General features: G+C 51.9%; 1 protein-coding gene across 1 annotated transcript in view; it reads left to right on the plus strand.

Annotated features, from left to right (window-relative positions):
• Positions 1-14,182: 14,182 nt before the first annotated feature.
• Positions 14,183-16,242, plus strand: part of RPS6KA1 (ribosomal protein S6 kinase A1) — a 37,128-nt gene continuing 35,068 nt past the window's right edge. Inside the window, exon 1 of the mRNA XM_004592217.2 lies at positions 14,183-14,425. Within this exon, the coding sequence (XP_004592274.1) occupies positions 14,363-14,425 (63 nt within the window). The 5' untranslated portion in view covers positions 14,183-14,362. The remainder of the gene's footprint in view (positions 14,426-16,242) is intronic.

Below are 16,242 nucleotides of genomic sequence, written 5' to 3' on the forward strand. Positions count from 1 at the left end.
GCTGGCGTTCCAGGCTCTCCGCTTCAGCCTGGCTCACTGATGTCATCTGTGGAGCAAACTAATGGATGGAAGATCTCTTTCCGTAATTCTGCTTTTTGAATAAAAAAATTTTTTTAAATGTACAGATTTCAAAATGTTTTGTACTTAAAAATTTTATTTTTAAGTTCCATTTTCAGAGAACTTCTGGAAGTACTATGTGAAATGCGTGAAGAGTCAAAACAATAGGAGGTGGTAGGAATTGGGGTGCTCATCTAAAAGAGGTGCCCTCCTCCCTACCTTGGGCTACAAAGCAGGAATATGGGTCCACAGAGGCATACCTTTTATTCTTTATTTTTCTATATTTTATTTTTATAATTTATGTTAACTTTTTGCTTTTTTTTTTAATTTTTATTTTTGATGATGATTACATGGCTAACCAGGGTTGGAAGGAGTGAGGGTTTTTGAAAAGTCGGCAGAATCATTATTCCTAAATTCTCTATTTTTTCTGGTCTCTGGGGCAAAGAGAGAGATAAAGGGAGAAGCCATACCTAGCCTCCCAAATGTCCCAGAACCCAGGTATGGGGAGCCGCCACCCGATCTCAACACAGGGTCCCGCTGTAGTGCATGTGCTGAGGGTTCTGACCAGGTGGTTTGGATAGTTCTGAAATGCTGTCAATTTTCATCTATCCAAGTGTGAGGCGACCCTCCAATGTCCATTGGCTGCCATAGTCACCTCAAGTCTCCATTCACCCAGATATTTGCTCTCATTGTTAGCTGGGGTAGTTGTCCAATTTGCTGTTTTCTTTCCTCTGCTATGGTACCAACTGGGCTGCCATATTCTCCATCTGCAGCAGGGTCTGTGTCTGCTGCTTTGCCTTTTTCACTTTTCACTTTTCACTTTTTTTTTTCACTTTTCACTTTCCATTTTTCACTTTTGCAGGCAGGTGCAAGAACCAGGGCCTGGGGACTCGAGTCCTGCCAGATCCCCCTCCCTGGGGCTCATGAACCTAACACCCACCTCATATGTGGGCCTCAGTACCCAGCCCACGTAACCTGATGTGCATACTTTTAAAGAAGAAATGGGGTCCTGACGTGGTGGCCTAGCAGCTGAAGTCTTTGCCTTGAAAGCGCCAGGATCTGTTATGGGCAACGGTTCTAATCCTGGCCGCCCCACTTCCCATCCAGCTCCCTGCCTGGGAAAGCAGTCGAGGATGGCCCAAAGCCTTGGGACCTTGCACCTGCGTGGGAGACCTGGAGAAAGTTCCTGGCTCCTGTCTTCAGGCTGGTGCAACACCGGCCATTGTGGTCACTTGGGGAGTGAATCATCGGACAGAAGATCTTCCTTTCTGTCTCTTCTCCTCTCTGTATATATTATGTTTTTTTTTTTTAAATATTTATTCATTTTATTACAGCCAGATATACAGAGAGGAGGAGAGACAGAGAGGAAGATCTTCTGTCCGATGATTCACTCCCCAAGTGAGCCACAACGGGCCGATGCGCGCCGATCCGAAGCCGGGAACCTGGAACCTCTTTCCGGGTCTCCCACGCGGGTGCAGTGTCCCAATGCATTGGGCCGTCCTCGACTGCTTTCCCAGGCCACAAGCAGGGAGCTGGATGGGAAGTGGAGCTGCCGGGATTAGAACCGGCGCCCATATGGGATCCTGGGGCTTTCAAGGCGAGGACTTTAGCCGCTAGGCCACGCCGCCGGGCCCTCCTCTCTGTATATATAAAGTATATATAAAGTGGAGGAGCTGGGACACAAACCAGTACCTATATGGGATCCCAATACATGGAAGGCGAGATTTAGCCACTGAGTCTTTATGCTGGGCACTGAAAAGCTGTATTTTAATTTTAAATTGACAGAACGTAATTTCAGATACTGAACAAACTTAGACCAAACAAAACAAGTGTTATGTAGGGTCAAGAATATGGGTTCCAGGGGCCAGCGTTATGGCACAGCTAGCTAAAATGTCGCCTACAACACTGGCGTCCCAAATGAGCCAGTTGAAATCCCAGCTGTTCCACTTCTGTTCCAGCTGCCTGCCAATGTATTTGGGAAAGCAATGGATGATGACCCAAGTACCTGGGTCCCTGCCACCCACATGGAAGACCTGGATGGAGTTAGAGGCTCCTCCTTTGCTGTTGTAACCACTTGGAGATTGACCGAGTCGATGGACCATCTTTTTCTTGCTATCTTCCTTTCTAATAATAAATAATAAAACTTTGAAAAATGAGTTCTAAAGTCAGAGAAATTTGTGTACTAGCTCCCTCACTTAGTAACTAAGTGTTTTGTTTTATCATTTTTAAAGATATGTTTGCTTATATGAAATGCTAAATTAGAGAGAGTTTTCTATGCACTGGTTCACTCTCTAAATGGTTGCAAGTGCCAGAGCTGGGCCAGACCAAAGCTGGGAACTAAGAGCTTCTTCTGGGTCTTCCCTGTATGTTCTTGACCAAACTTACTGTGCCTCACTTTTTTTTTTTAAGCTTTACTTTTTATTGAAAAGGCAGATTATAGAGAGAGGGAAATGCAGAGAGAGAGAGAGATCTTTCATCTACTGTTCACTTACCACCATGTGGCTGCAATGGCCAGAGCTGAGCTGATCCAAAGCCAGGAACCAGTAGCCTCTTCCAGGTCTTCCATGCGGGTGCAGAGTTCCAAGACTTTAGGCCATCTTCGTCTGTTTTCCCAGGCCATAAGTAGGGAGCTGGATAGGAAGTAGAGCAGCTGGGATACAAACCATGCTCATATGAGATCACGGCTTGCAAGGCAAGGATTTTGCCATGAGCCATTGTGCCAGGCCCTGTGCCTTACTTTTTTGCCTGTAAAATGGGGGTAACTGGTACATGTTGTGTGGTATTGTAGTGAGGGTTGTACATGCAAGACCAGCACTCAGATGAGGTTAGTCAGGCACTTGTCTGAGGTGAGAAATTCAAGGGGGCCTCAAAAAGCACATTAATTAAGATAAATAAGATTTTAATGTAATATTTTTAAAAAGTCAAAAGCATTGCAAAAAAATCTTGAAGAATAAACTAACAACATCATAAATAAAGACAGAATCTTTTTTTTTTTTTTAAAGATTTTATTATTATTGCAAAGCCGGATATACAGAGAGGAGGAGAGACAGAGGAAGATCTTCCGTCCGATGTTTCACTCCCCAAGTGAGCCGCAACGGCCGCAGCTGCGCCGATCCGATGCCGGGAACCAGGAACCTCTTCCAGGTCTCCCACGTGGGTGCAGTGTCCCAATGCATTGGGCCGTCCTCGACTGCTTTCCCAGGCCACAAGCAGGGAGCTGGATGGGAAGTGGAGCTGCCGGGATTAGAACCGGCGCCCATATGGGATCCCGGGGTGTTCAAGGCGAGGACTTTAGCCACTAGGCCACGCCGGGCCCAAGTCAAGACAGAATCTTATCTTTGCCTGACTTGGCCTCACTGGCTTCAGGCCTGTGTGATTCAGTCTTTAATAATCTTTTAAAATCCATTTTTAGAAAGTCATTATTTATGTTTACCTACTTGAAAGTCAGAGAGATAGAAATCTACCATGTGATGCCCACTCCTTAAGTGCCAGCAACAGCCAGGGCTGAAACCAGGAGACCACGAAGCTCTCTGGGCCTCCTGCTTAGGCAGCAAGGAGCCAAGCACTTGGGCTATCATGTGCTACCTCCCAGTGTGTGCATTAACAGGAAGTTGGAATTAAAAGTGGAGCCCCCAAGAACTGGGGGAGGTGACAAGCCAAACTGAGCATGACCATGGAATTCACTGACGCTCATGGATACTGGGGTTGGGAATAGGCCAGGCTGGTCCAGGCTGCAGCACCCACAGGTTCACCCAGGAATTGGGTGTGGGACAGATTGGGATGCAACATCCACCAACACACACAAAGGACCACCTAGCACCCGCTGGCCCTTACCATAAGCTGTACCCTTGAAACATGCTCTAACTAGGGAACCTAAGAAGACATCAAGTGTCAGTTCCCCCATCTTAAGGTACTGATGTGGTTGGGCTGCTGGAAACAGTCCTCTCCCCTTCTCTCCCTCCTACCCCCAGATACAGATACAGAAAGAAAAAAAAAATAGAATTGTTTCATCCATTTTACCCCATTCCTCAACTCTTCCCAGCCTAATCAGTGGTCTACAAGGGCATACATCATTCTCAACTATGTAAACATCATCAAAATATTAAATATATATGTATATTAAACATATATGATATTAAAGATTTAATATATATTAAAGTAGAGCCCCATTCCTTTCCTTCAAATTTACAATGAGATGACACCTTTCAAACCGTGCTTTGCATCAAGCAGGTGCTTGGTAACACAATGATGATTAGAATGCAACAGGCAGATTGTGGTGTCTGTGGGCCCTATTCTGACTTCAGGTACTGGTGTACCTAGGGCATTTGACACATAAAGCAGATCACATTTTGCCCCTCCAATGAGAGAAATTTTTTCGATAATAATCAAGAAATAAAACAGATATTACTGGGCCCGGTGGCATGGCCTAGCGGCTAAAGTCCTCGCTTTGAACACCCCGGGATCCCATATGGGTGCCGGTTCTAATCCCGGCCGCCCCACTTCCCATCCAGCTCCCTGCTTGTGGCCTGGGAAAGCAGTCGAGGATGGCCCAAATGCATTGGGACCCTGCACCCACGTGGGAGACCTGGAAGAGGTTCCTGCCTCCTGGCTTCACATCACATCACCTTGAGGAGTTGCACTAACTTTAGGAGTTAATCATCGGACGGAACATCTTCCTCTCTGTCTCTCCTCCTCTCTGTATATCTGACTTTGTAATAAAAATAAATAAATCTTAAAAAAAAAAAACCAGATGTTACTAACAGCCAGAGAGTAAACACAATGAACATTTTCTCTTATTGAAATTCATACATATACATATATATATGCTAATAAAAATGTCTAAGAAATTAAAATCTCAGGAGCCAGCATCATAGTACATTGGGCCAAACCTCAGCTTGGGATGCCCGCTTCTCCTGGCAGAGTACCCAGGGTTGAGTTCAGCCTGCTTCCTGACAAGTCACCAGAGAAGCAGCAGATAAGGGCTGAAGTACTTGGTCCTTGCCACTCACATGGGAAACTGGGGTAGAGCGCCTGGCTGCTGTCTTCACCCTGTCCCCATTGCTGCTTGTGTGAACATTTCCATCTCTCTGTCTGTGTCAATCTTCTTTCCAGTTAAAATAAATATATATTTTTTAATTATAGTTCAGAAGGGTAAAAGGCAATAGATCAAGTTTTTGGTTACGTATTCATCAAGGTTCAAATAATGAGGTGCAAAGGACAGAACTGAAGAAAAACTAATTTTGTTCCCTGCCCCCCCATTTTTGTTTTTAAGAATTATTTATTAGAAAGGTGGGGTTACAGGACAGGGGGCGGGGTCAGAGAGAGAAAGCAGAACTTGGATCAGCACCCACAGGGGAGGCCGGCTTTCCCTGGTAACGCGGGCCCTTGCTCCTTCAACTTTATAACCATCGTACTGTGCTTGCTGCTTCCAGGTTTGCTGTTTCCACGCAGGGCTACAGGCACAGGTGTTGCTCTAGTGACAGCAAGGACTGTGACCCATTTAGGAATCCCAAACTGAAGGTGTGTGTAGCTGAGCCCATGTGCCAGGGGCCAATTGCATAACTGAGAGTTCTACAAGTGAGCTTCCGTGTTGGATATGTTATTTTTTAAAGGTTCAACAATAAAAATATACTAATTTGACACAGGTGTATACATCATATCCTCAACAGCTCACAGTTCCCCCAGCCAAATTTTAGCACTCAGACCGACAGAAGGATGTCTCTGAAACATGATCTCATCACCAACGTTATTCAGAACTGCCAGGGCGTGAGAAGAATAAAAGCAAACCTACTCATTTTCAAGTGCTTTTGCATGTTCTCCAGACAATGCCCGCTTTCTCTCTTGCACATGGCAGACGGGCCACCACCCTCACCTGACTCACCTGCACCTCAGGCCACCAATTCTCATCCAGCACTAAGACAATCCCAAAGGCCGCTTCCCGAGCCAACACAATTGCCCTTTTCTCACTCTGACTTTACAAGTGATTTCAAGCTGTGTGGCCCTGGGTGAGTGAGGTCATTCTCAAAGACTCAAAATCTCACGGGGAAAGGGGACAGTCACACGTAGCCATGTCTTCTCAGAACCTCAAGGAGGAAATCCAGGAAAGCCTGTCCAAAGGGGGAGGAACATGCTGGGAACAGGTGCACAGAGGACCAGTTGCAATGACCTTGGGAGCCAGACATTCTGCTGTAGCCCTGCAGAGGTTGTTGGTGGCTCCAGGACCCAGGGAAGGGCAACTGGCGGCTGTAGACTATGAAAATCACTGAGTGTAATTTTTTTTCCTTATGGGAAAATGTTGGATCCCCTAGGCCTAGAGGCAGTAGGCCTAGAGGTAATGGCCACTCTGGCTGTCCTGCTGTTGTCACAGCTCAGCAGAGTGCAACTCTTTCCTTGCAAAGGCAGGTGGCCCTGGAGAAGTGGGGTGTGAGGAGAAGCTGCCTTTATCCTCTGAAGCACCCCCAAAATAAGCTTACCTGCTTTTTCAATGGTCTATCTCCCCTAGAAAGAATGCACTGTCCTAGGACAGGGGTCAATAGCTTCTTTCTTCCATGACAGCAAGCCTACATTCTGGTCTTTGCAGGCCATGTGGTCTCTGCAGTAGCCATGCCACTCTGCCATTGAAGAAAGGACGGAAACAGAGCACGGCTGGGCTCTAGCATAACTTTATTTCTTATGGGTCCTGAAATCTGAATTTCATATAATTTTCACATCTCATGAAATAGTTTCCCTTTGAGTTAAACTTTAAACGAAGTTGTTAGGGTCCTTGGCATGGTAGCCTAGCAGGTAAAGTCCTCATCTTGCTCGCACCGGGATCCCATAGAACGCCATTTCTAATCCTGGCAGCCCCGCTTCCCATCCAGCTCCCTGCCTGTGGCCTGGGAGAGCAGTGGAGGATGGCCCAAAGCCTTGGGACCCTGAACCCGCGTGGGAGATCCAGAAGACGCTCCAGACTCTTCGCTTCAGATCAGATCAGCTCTGGCTGTTGCATCTGCTTGGGGAGTGAATCAACGGACAGAAGATCCTCTCTGTCTCTCCTTCTCTCTGTGTATCTCACTTTCCAATAAAAAAAAATCTTAATAAAATAGAATAAAATAAAATAGAATAAAATAGAATTCCCTTTTGCTGGATCACACTTTTTATGTCTGTGTTGGCCTGGGCTGGGTTTAGGTCTGTGCGAGATCTGGAAGCCTCTGTAAACCCCAATGTAATGCTATGCCCTACTTGTCCACCAAAACACTCCCTTTTCCAGGATGCACCTGCTTCATTTGGGACCTAGGGGAAACACCTATGGATGTTAGACTTCACGTGGAAGTTGGGGAGGAATCATAAAATTCCCAGGTGGTTTCATGCCTGTAGGGGCACTGCCCCCCACTTCATGAAAGAAACCAGGGGTGGGGGATGGGAGAGAGGTACTGCTCAGGGACCCTTTCTCCCTCCCCACCGCTTCTCCCTCGGGACAATCCACTGGCCCACATGTGGCTGTCTGTTTTCTCTCTTACTGTTTCTATCTGTGTGTGTTGTAAGTTATAAATGTCTACACTTAGAAACCTTGTCTTCGTGTGAGATAGGAACCTGGGAACAAGTTAATACACCCATGTTCACATCAGGTTGAGGCTGAGGCTGAGACTCAGACCATAGTCAGGTCTCCCGTGTGGGAAAGGGGAGCCTTGTTACTGCCCCCCAGGCTTTGCATCAGCCAGAAGCTGGAGTCAGTACCCAGAGCTTGGCATCCAATGCAGTACTTGGAACCAGTGTCTTAGCTGCTAGGCCCAACGTCTGGCCTTGACTTTAACTGCTATTTTAATGTAGAAATCATCCTCAGCTTGCAGTGGCTTAAGCTGAATCTGGCCTGAAGGTGATAACTTGCCACTCCTGTCCTGGAGGGCACAGGCTGTCTCTGTCCACTCAAGGGCCTGGCACAATGGTTGGCACATAGCTTGTGCTTATCAGGATTTGTAAATGACCAGCTTCTCCCTTTTCTGTCCCCACCAACAGCAGTTCCCATAAACTTCTTCCTGCAACTGTCACTTCTGTTACTACTTCCTGTCCTCTCTAAATAGCAGACAAGATTGTGCATCCTTCCTGGTCTCAGATGCATGGCACTTCCTTGAGCAGGAACACAGAGGCCAGCCCTTGGGCCTCATCTCCTTGTCCTCTGTTCCACGGGCGTATGTTCCTCCCTTCTCTCAGAGCATGCCTCAGCCTCACGGATCACCTCTGGGGTGTTTCTGCAGGCCTCATCTCATCCCACACCTTCATCTGGAGGGAAGAGAAACTTGGAAGCATTGCTCTTGAAGATCCAGCATGTACCAAGCACTGGGAAGCTGTTTCACTGCCTAATATCCCCTAGGATTCATAATGACCTCCTCATTTGCAGTTGTAGGCCTGAGGCTCAGAGAGGTCAACAGAGATGTTCAGCATCACACAGCTGGAACGGGCCCAGGTGCATGAGGTTCTGGCCTCCCGTGTGTGATGAGGGCCTGCAAATGTCAGATGTATCCCTGGAGACAGAGCTACATGAAGACAAGTCATGTCCCGTGGAGCTCTGTTCCACCAGGGACACAAACAGGGTAGTGGAAAACCTGAACTTGAGGGGGAACCACATTAGAGACATGAGGGTCATTCTGTGGAGTAGAGAAGTGAAGAAGCGAGGCAGACAGCAAGAGAGCTGGAGAAAAAATATTCCAGGGTAGGGCCCAGCAGGAGCCAGGCCTGGGGCTTGGGCTTACCTGCTCAGTCTGGTAATGTCATCTGGGTCCTATCTCCAAAGTGACAGGGTGGAGGCGCTGGGAGCTGCAGGAGGGCTACCATCCTACCAACTTAGAGGAGGCAAGCAACAGCCAGGGCCATCTTGTCCCTTCCCCACTCCCCAGGTTCTGCAGCCTGGGTACCCATGAACTTCATATGGGTTTAGCTTGGTGAGGGACTTAAGAACATTGACTTTCATGTCCCAGAGAAGTGGGTCTCAACCCAGCTGCAGTAGTTTCAAGCTGTCTGACCATGGGTCACCCTGGTTTTCTTGACTCAATTTTCTCATTTGGAAAATGGGGACAGGAATTTCCATCTCCTGGTGCTGTTGGGTTGATCTGATGAGCTCTGGTCTGTGAGGGCCTCAGCTGCAGGCTGGCCCAGAGTATAGTGGTGATTATTGTGACTTAAACCCTGAGCCCTGGAGCAGGCAGTTGAGGTGCCCAGGGTTAAGCATTCACTTGGGGCCAGCACATCCTAAGTGGAGTGCCTGGGATGGAGTCAGTCTCAGCTTTAGATCCAGCCCCTTGCTCATGCACCCGCTGGGAGGCAGCAGTGACAACTCATGTGCGAGGGCCCCGTCACCCATGTGGGAGACTTGGATGGTTCCTGGCTCCTAGCTCTGGCCTGCTCCAGACCTGGCTGTTGTAGGTGTCTATATTTGAAAGGCATATTTCAGATAGAAGAAGGAGAGACAGAGAATGAGATCTTCCATCCACTGGTGCATTTCCCCGAAATGGCCACAATGGCCAGAGTTGAGCTGATCTGAAGCCAAGAGCCAGGTTCCAGGTCTCCCACGTGGGTGCATGGTCCCAAGGGCTTGAGCCATCTTTTGCTGCTTTCACAGACCATAAGCAGGATTGGAATTGGAGCAGCTGGGACTAGAAGTGGCACCCATATGGGATGCCAGTATTACAGGTGGAGAATTAGCTTGCTATGTGACCACACTGGCACCCACTCTACCTTTTAGATAACTAAACAGATACTGTGCAAGCCAATGCTGAGAGCCCATCCTAGCACTTGGTGATCCCAGCTAAAGAACCTCCCGGCGGGGGGGAAATCCCCACCCTGGGTCCCCAACTGCAGAGACTCACGTACTAGTCCCTCCCCTCTGAGAAACCAAGCTGGAGCAGCAAGTGCAAATTATCCTCCTGCCCCAGGGCATGTGTGTCACATTCACAACCCCCCAGGAACACCCAGAACAACCTGCCCCCATCTCTCTGGTGTGACTATGATTAACAGCAAGCGCTCACTCACCTCTTAGGGGGCAGTCCTTCAGAGCCTGGGATAGAGGGCCTGGCTCAGAGTCGCACGCTGACCATTTGGCAGCTGGGTGGTGGTGGAAGCACCATGTATCCTCTCTGAGCATCCCCGTGCAGACTGTGCTAGATGACCAGGAGACCAGAATGAGCCAAGGAGCCCCTTCACTGCCTGCAGAGCTCACAGCTGAGCAGCCATGGACAAAGCCAGCAGCCACCATGCAAACACTGTGACAGCACCACTCAGAGAAGCACAACTGCCAAGTGCCCAGTGCCATACGAATGGAGAACAAGAGGTGAGAAATGTGACTGTGTGGGTGAACTGAGCCCAGAGAGAGAGAAATTGCTTCCAGTACACAGCCCAGTGGCAGGACTGACAGAGAGCTAGTATGGCGAGGATTAGGGAGGGACACAAAGTGTGAGTCAGCCTGCAGGAGTACAGGCATGTGGTGGGCAGTGACCTGCCTCCATGGTTCCCTGCTCAGGGACTGCAGCAATTCTTCTGGAGGTAGGTTGCAGTTTGACCTGCCTAATGTCCCAGGCAGAACTTAGGTGCGCTCTGGGTTCCCCATGGGCCCTGGGCAGGCCCACCAGCCTCTCCCACAGGAAAGGGAACTCACCCAGAAAAAGTTCAAACCATCAACGACACAGTCCTGAGTAAGACAAACGAGATTCCCAGGAGAGGCAAAGGAAGGAGAGTCAGGGTTCTCAGGAAAGGGGAGACTCAAGATAGAGCCACTCTTGTTTGCAGACCTCACCCCCTGCACCCACCCTCTACCCACCACTGCCACCCAACCTTACCATTCTCTGGGTGTTGGCATGTCTTCCTCCGTGTCAGTCCCACGAGGCTGCAAGGTGCCACATGCCCAGCTTGCAGCCACGAGTCGGATGTGTAGATTTAGCAAACAAATCATGTGTGGGGGTGGCTGTCAGACCCCTGGCTAAGATGGGAGTAAGATGCCCCAAGCCCTATCAGGCTGCCTGGACTGTCCTCCCAGTTCCAGCTTCCTGCCTGTCTAGGCCATGGGAACAGCACTGACAGCTCAGGTCGCTGGGGCCCTGCCGCCCATGTGGCAGACCTGGATGGTAGGCCCTGCTCCTGGCTCCAGTCCTGACGGCCTCCCCCATGGTGAACATTTGGAGAACCAGCCTGTGGATCCAGATCTCTGTTTCTCTACCTCTTCAGTAAATAAAATTTTAAATTGTAAATACATGATATTCAGTTAAATTTGAGTTTCAGGTAACAATTTTTTTCAAGATTTATTTACTTTTATTGGAAAGTCAGGTATAATTGCTTCTCGGTCTTTTGCCTAAGATCAAGTGTGGAAAGTCAGATATACAGAGAGGAGAGAGAGAGAGATCCCCCATCTGACAGTTCACTCTCCAGGTGGTCGCAACAGCCAGAGCTGAGCTGATCCGAAGCCATGAGCCAGGAGCCTCTTCACGTTCTCCCACACAAATGCAGGATCCCAAGATCCTGGGCCGTCCTCCATTGCCTTCCCACGCCACAAGCAGGGAGACAGAAGGGAAGTAGAGCAGTTAGGATACGAACTGGCATCCATATGGGATATTTGGCACATGCAAGGCTAGGATTTAGCTACCAGGCTACTGTGCCAGTCCCATAGGGGGCAATTTTTTTAAGACTTATTTATGTGTTTGCTTCAGCACATATACTAAAGACTTATTTATTTGAAAGACTTATTTATTTGAAAGACTTATCTATTTATTTGCTCCTTTCTTTCTCTGAGAGAGAGGGAAATACAGAGAGATACACAGAGAGAGACTCATCTATCTGCTGTTTTATTATCTGAATGACTGGGGATGGGCCAGTCCAAAACCAACAACCTGAAACTCGGTCCCAGTCTCCCACACAAGTACTTGGGTCATCTCAGGTGCATCAGCAGGGAGCTGGATTGGAAACAGAGCGAGATTTGAACCGATATCCCATGTAGGATGCCAGCATTGCAGGTAGCAGTTTAACTGGTTGTGCGACAATGTCAGCCGCAAGAATAAATAATTGTTTAGCTTACGTGATGTTGAAATATCACCACTCAAACCCTGGGCAGTGGGGATCAGGGCACAGCAAACTGCCCCAGCAATTGAGGGTTCCCAACTCTGCCACTGGGTAGCTGTGCAATCCTGGAGGGACTTGGAGATGAGACACTTGGCTTCTCTTGGTGTCCTCACCATTTACAGGATGTCACGTAGCACAAGCCGCATAGGATGTCATGAGAAGTACACAGTGTATGCTGGTGCAGGGCTCCGTCCATAGGGCACGCTGGGTTAATGTCAGCTGTAAAGGCGCACCAAGGAATGTAAACCCATTGAGAGCAAGGGAGCACCCTGTGTTTCTTAGTTTTTAGATGTACTTATTTTCATGGGAAAGGCAGACTCAGAGTAGGAGAAATAGAGAAAGATCTTCCATCCACTGGTTCACTCCCCAGATGGCCACAATGCCCAAGCTGAGCCGATTCAAAGCCAGGAGCCAGGAGTTTTCTCCTGGGTCTCCCGTGTGGGCGCAGGGTCCCTAGGCTTTGGACCATCTTCAACTGCTTTCCCAGGCAACAGAGGAGGAAACTGAAATATAAAGGAAGCTTCCCAGTGTTCAGGAAGAGTTGGAGCTAGGATTCAAACACAGATTTGTTGGGTTCCAAAGTCCTCTCCACTTGGAAGCCACAGTTCAAGTCAGCAGCTGAGGGCCCTCCTGGTAGAGTGGGACATGTTGGGGCGTGTACATTCAGGAAAAATCCAGGGCTCCTTTCAATTTTGAAAGTTTTCATTCTTTTCATGTAAAAGGTAGGGAAGAGAGCATGAGACAGAGAGGAAGAAGAGACAGAAAAATATCTTTCATCTGCTGATCCCTTCAATAAAAGCTTGAAACAGATAGGTCTGAGGCAAAGCCAGGAGCCTGGAACTCCACCTAGGTTTCCACAGGCAGGGCAGGAGCAAGCACTTGGGCTGTCTTTCACTGCCTGCCCAGGCGCATTAGCAGGGAGGTGGATCAGAAGGAGAGTAACCAAGACTCCAGCTGGCACTCTGTTGTGGCACATGGGCACCTCAGGCAGTGGCTGTCCACCCCCAAACCCCGTGCCTGTTCCCACTTTTCTGGAGCTCTGGGGTGTACCTGCCCTGTGTGCTGCATGACCCAGGGCATATGACTTCAGCATTCTGAGCCTGTTGGGTTTGGGAACTAAGTGGCCGTGCGGGCTCTCTCAATACAGACTGGCTCTTAGAAGGCTTCTGATGCCGGTTCTGCAACCCCCTCCACCCTCGCCTTCCAGCAGCTTCCAACCACCGGTCCCTGGCCTGGGAAGCAGCGACCCCTATCCCCCTACCTTCAGCAAACGGCGCCGCAAGATCTCTGTGGGAGGAGGCTGAACCTCCCCAGGGGAATCCCATTCCCAGGCCTTTTACTCTAAGTCCCGCTAAGCGCGGGTTGGTCCTGGAAGTTCGGTCGGGGCCCTCCTCTGAGGGGCACCCGGACCTCAACCCATCCCCGAACCCGGGAACCTGCAGGGCCGTCGAGGTGCGCCCCCCGGCGGCGGGGCACAGCACAAGGCAGGAGGGCAAGTCTCTGGGGCGCAGCGGGTCCTGACGGGAACGCGACTGGGGGTCGGAGGAGCCTGAGGTCACTTGGACCCGCCGCTATGGGCTTCCGGGGTGGGCAGAAGCTTGTGGAAGGGTAGGGGGCACACCTAAGCTTGGATGAGGTGAGAGCCTGAGCGGGGCGGGGCCCAGGCTCCTTTCAAGCCTCGGCCTGGATCAGGCCCGGGACACCCGGTGCGGCAGTGTGAGGCGGAGGGTAGAGAAGGTGAAGACGAGGGGAACCTTTGGATGCGCATTCGGCACGAGCCGAGGGGCGATGAGTGGGGTTCCCGGAGTGCCGGGCGTTGAGGACGCGGCTGGGGAGGAAGAGACCCGAGGGGCCCCCTCGGCGTGCCCGGCCCGGGCTTGGAGGGGTCGGCCCGCCCTGCGCGCCGCGGGCTGGGGTCCGCGCCGGGAATGCCGCGCCGCGGGGGCTGGGGCGGGGCTTGGCGGCCCCGCCCCCCGCGCAGGTAGCCAATGGGCGCGGCGGCGCCGGGTGACGGAGCGAGCCGAACTGCGAGTGCCGTGGCGGCGGGCGGCGGGCGTCGGTGGCGGCGGAGGCAGCGGCGGCGGGCGGGCGGCCCAGCCGGGGCGCGAGGGCTCGGGAGCGCGCGGGCGCTCGGGGGGCTCAGGGTCAGGGATCCGCCCCCGGGGCTCGGGAGGCGGCCCAGCCCGGGCTGCCGGAGGAGCGCGGGCGGCCAAGCGGCGGCGCGATGCCGCTCGCCCAGCTCAAGGAGCCCTGGCCGCTCATGGAGCTGGTGCCGCTGGACCCGGAGGTGAGTGAGCGGGGCGGGGGACAGGCGCCGGCGGCTGGCGAGTCCGGATCCGCACAGGGGCGGGGCGGCCCGCGTCGCCGCTGCAGCCCGGCGGGCGCCCGAGAGCGCGCCAGTGCCCTGCGATCTCTTGCCCACTGTCCGGCTCCACCCCCTTGTGTCTCGGGTATGCGTGTGCGAGGAACAGTTCCGCCGCGCGCAGGGGACCTCCCTGTCGTCTCCGGGACAGGGGACCCCAGGGCGGGCACTGAGGTGCGGCCCTGCCACCCCCAAGCTCCTAGGATCCGTCCTGGCATCTTTGGGGAACAGTGGAGCTCTTTGCTATCAGCACAGAGGAGCAATGTTAGGGTGCCAGGTGGGTGGGATTCAACCAAGAAGCAAGGGACATGGCGCCCCCACTTCTCACCATGGCCTTGCTCTGGAGCTCCCTGTTTCTGGTGGCTGGCTCTGGAAGGATTGTATCTCGGGACCCCTGGTGGTCGCTGCAGGTGGGATGTCACTGGGCCTGTAGGGCTTTGAACTACCCTTTCCTTTGCCCTGGGGCTGGAACCAGAAGACACCTGTTTCCCAGCCCCAGGGAACTGGAGAGCAGAAGCTGGAAGGCCCTGAGACCTGGTGAAGAGCATTCCTGGAGGGCGAGACCTGGTTCCGGTCCACCTCCCTCCCTCTGTAAAATGGGCCTGGGCCTGGTGAAGCTGGCCCCTGCCACCCAGTCTCTCCCACAAGCAGCTCCTGTCCTTCCTGGAAGCTTTCTGGTGCCCGGTGCTGAGCATACCAAAGGCCACGTCTTCCTGTGTGCTTTGATCTCAGGGTCAAGGTCAAGACCCTGAGCCTACAGGTTGAAAACTTTCCTCTTGTCTCCTACTGAGGCCCGTTAGGGGATCCCAGGAGGGCATGCAAAGGGCCACCAGAAGACCTCATGTGACCCCAGGAGCCAAGGTGACTTTTCTCCGGGCCTGGCCCTCTCTCCATGTCCTGCTTGGCTGGGTCCCCTCTGTTTTCTCTGTCCCAGGGCAGCCACCATACCACAGGGTGAGATCAGGGTCTGGACCTCAGGTCTGCAGCATCCACAATGTGCTGCCCCTTTAAAGGGATGGCCTACACAGGCTCCTGGAGGGTGGGCGCGGCAGGATTAGGTAACCAACCTGAAGGCGCAATTTGGAGTAAATTGCTCTGGGATCCCTGCCACAGGGTTTTACTGGCCCTGCACTACTGCTCCAAGGTTCTCTCGCTGACTCACCCTAAGGAGCACTGCCCTCTGCAGTCCCTGGCCCTGTCTGTGCCCCCCCACACGTCCCCCAGCTAGGACTGGGGTGCATGGGCAGAGGTACCCACCTCTGCACCCCAGAGGAGGGGAGGGCCTGACCCAGGCACTTCGCACCCCACACCCTGTGCCCACGGGGCTACACCAGTGGGGAGGGTAGACACTAGAGCAGCTCCCTTCCCGGCCCAGGGCCCCACTTCCTGCTTCCCTTTGGGGATTCTGGAGGCAGGGGCCTGGTTTCAATGGGAGATTCATCTCAGTTTTGAGTACTGTTGCACCTGAAGTCGGTGAGAGGCGAGGACTGGCGGATTTCCCAGGCTTGGGGGGAGGGTTGGTTGTGTGTGTGTGTTGTGTGTGATTTCGCCAGGAGCCTACCCGGGAAATGCTGTGTAGCTCTCAGTGTTCTGCTGCCTGGACCTCTGGGGTCCTGGTGGCCAGGGCTAGGGCCCAGCCTGCACTTGCTGGGCCTGAGAGTGCACAGAGCCCGGAGTCCCAAGCCCCACCTCCTCTGCCCCCTCCCTGGAGGTACCAGGCAGTTGGTGTTATTGTTTGGGTA

This window comes from Ochotona princeps, chromosome 2 (genome assembly GCF_030435755.1).
Source record: "Ochotona princeps isolate mOchPri1 chromosome 2, mOchPri1.hap1, whole genome shotgun sequence".
Lineage (NCBI taxonomy): Eukaryota > Metazoa > Chordata > Mammalia > Lagomorpha > Ochotonidae > Ochotona > Ochotona princeps.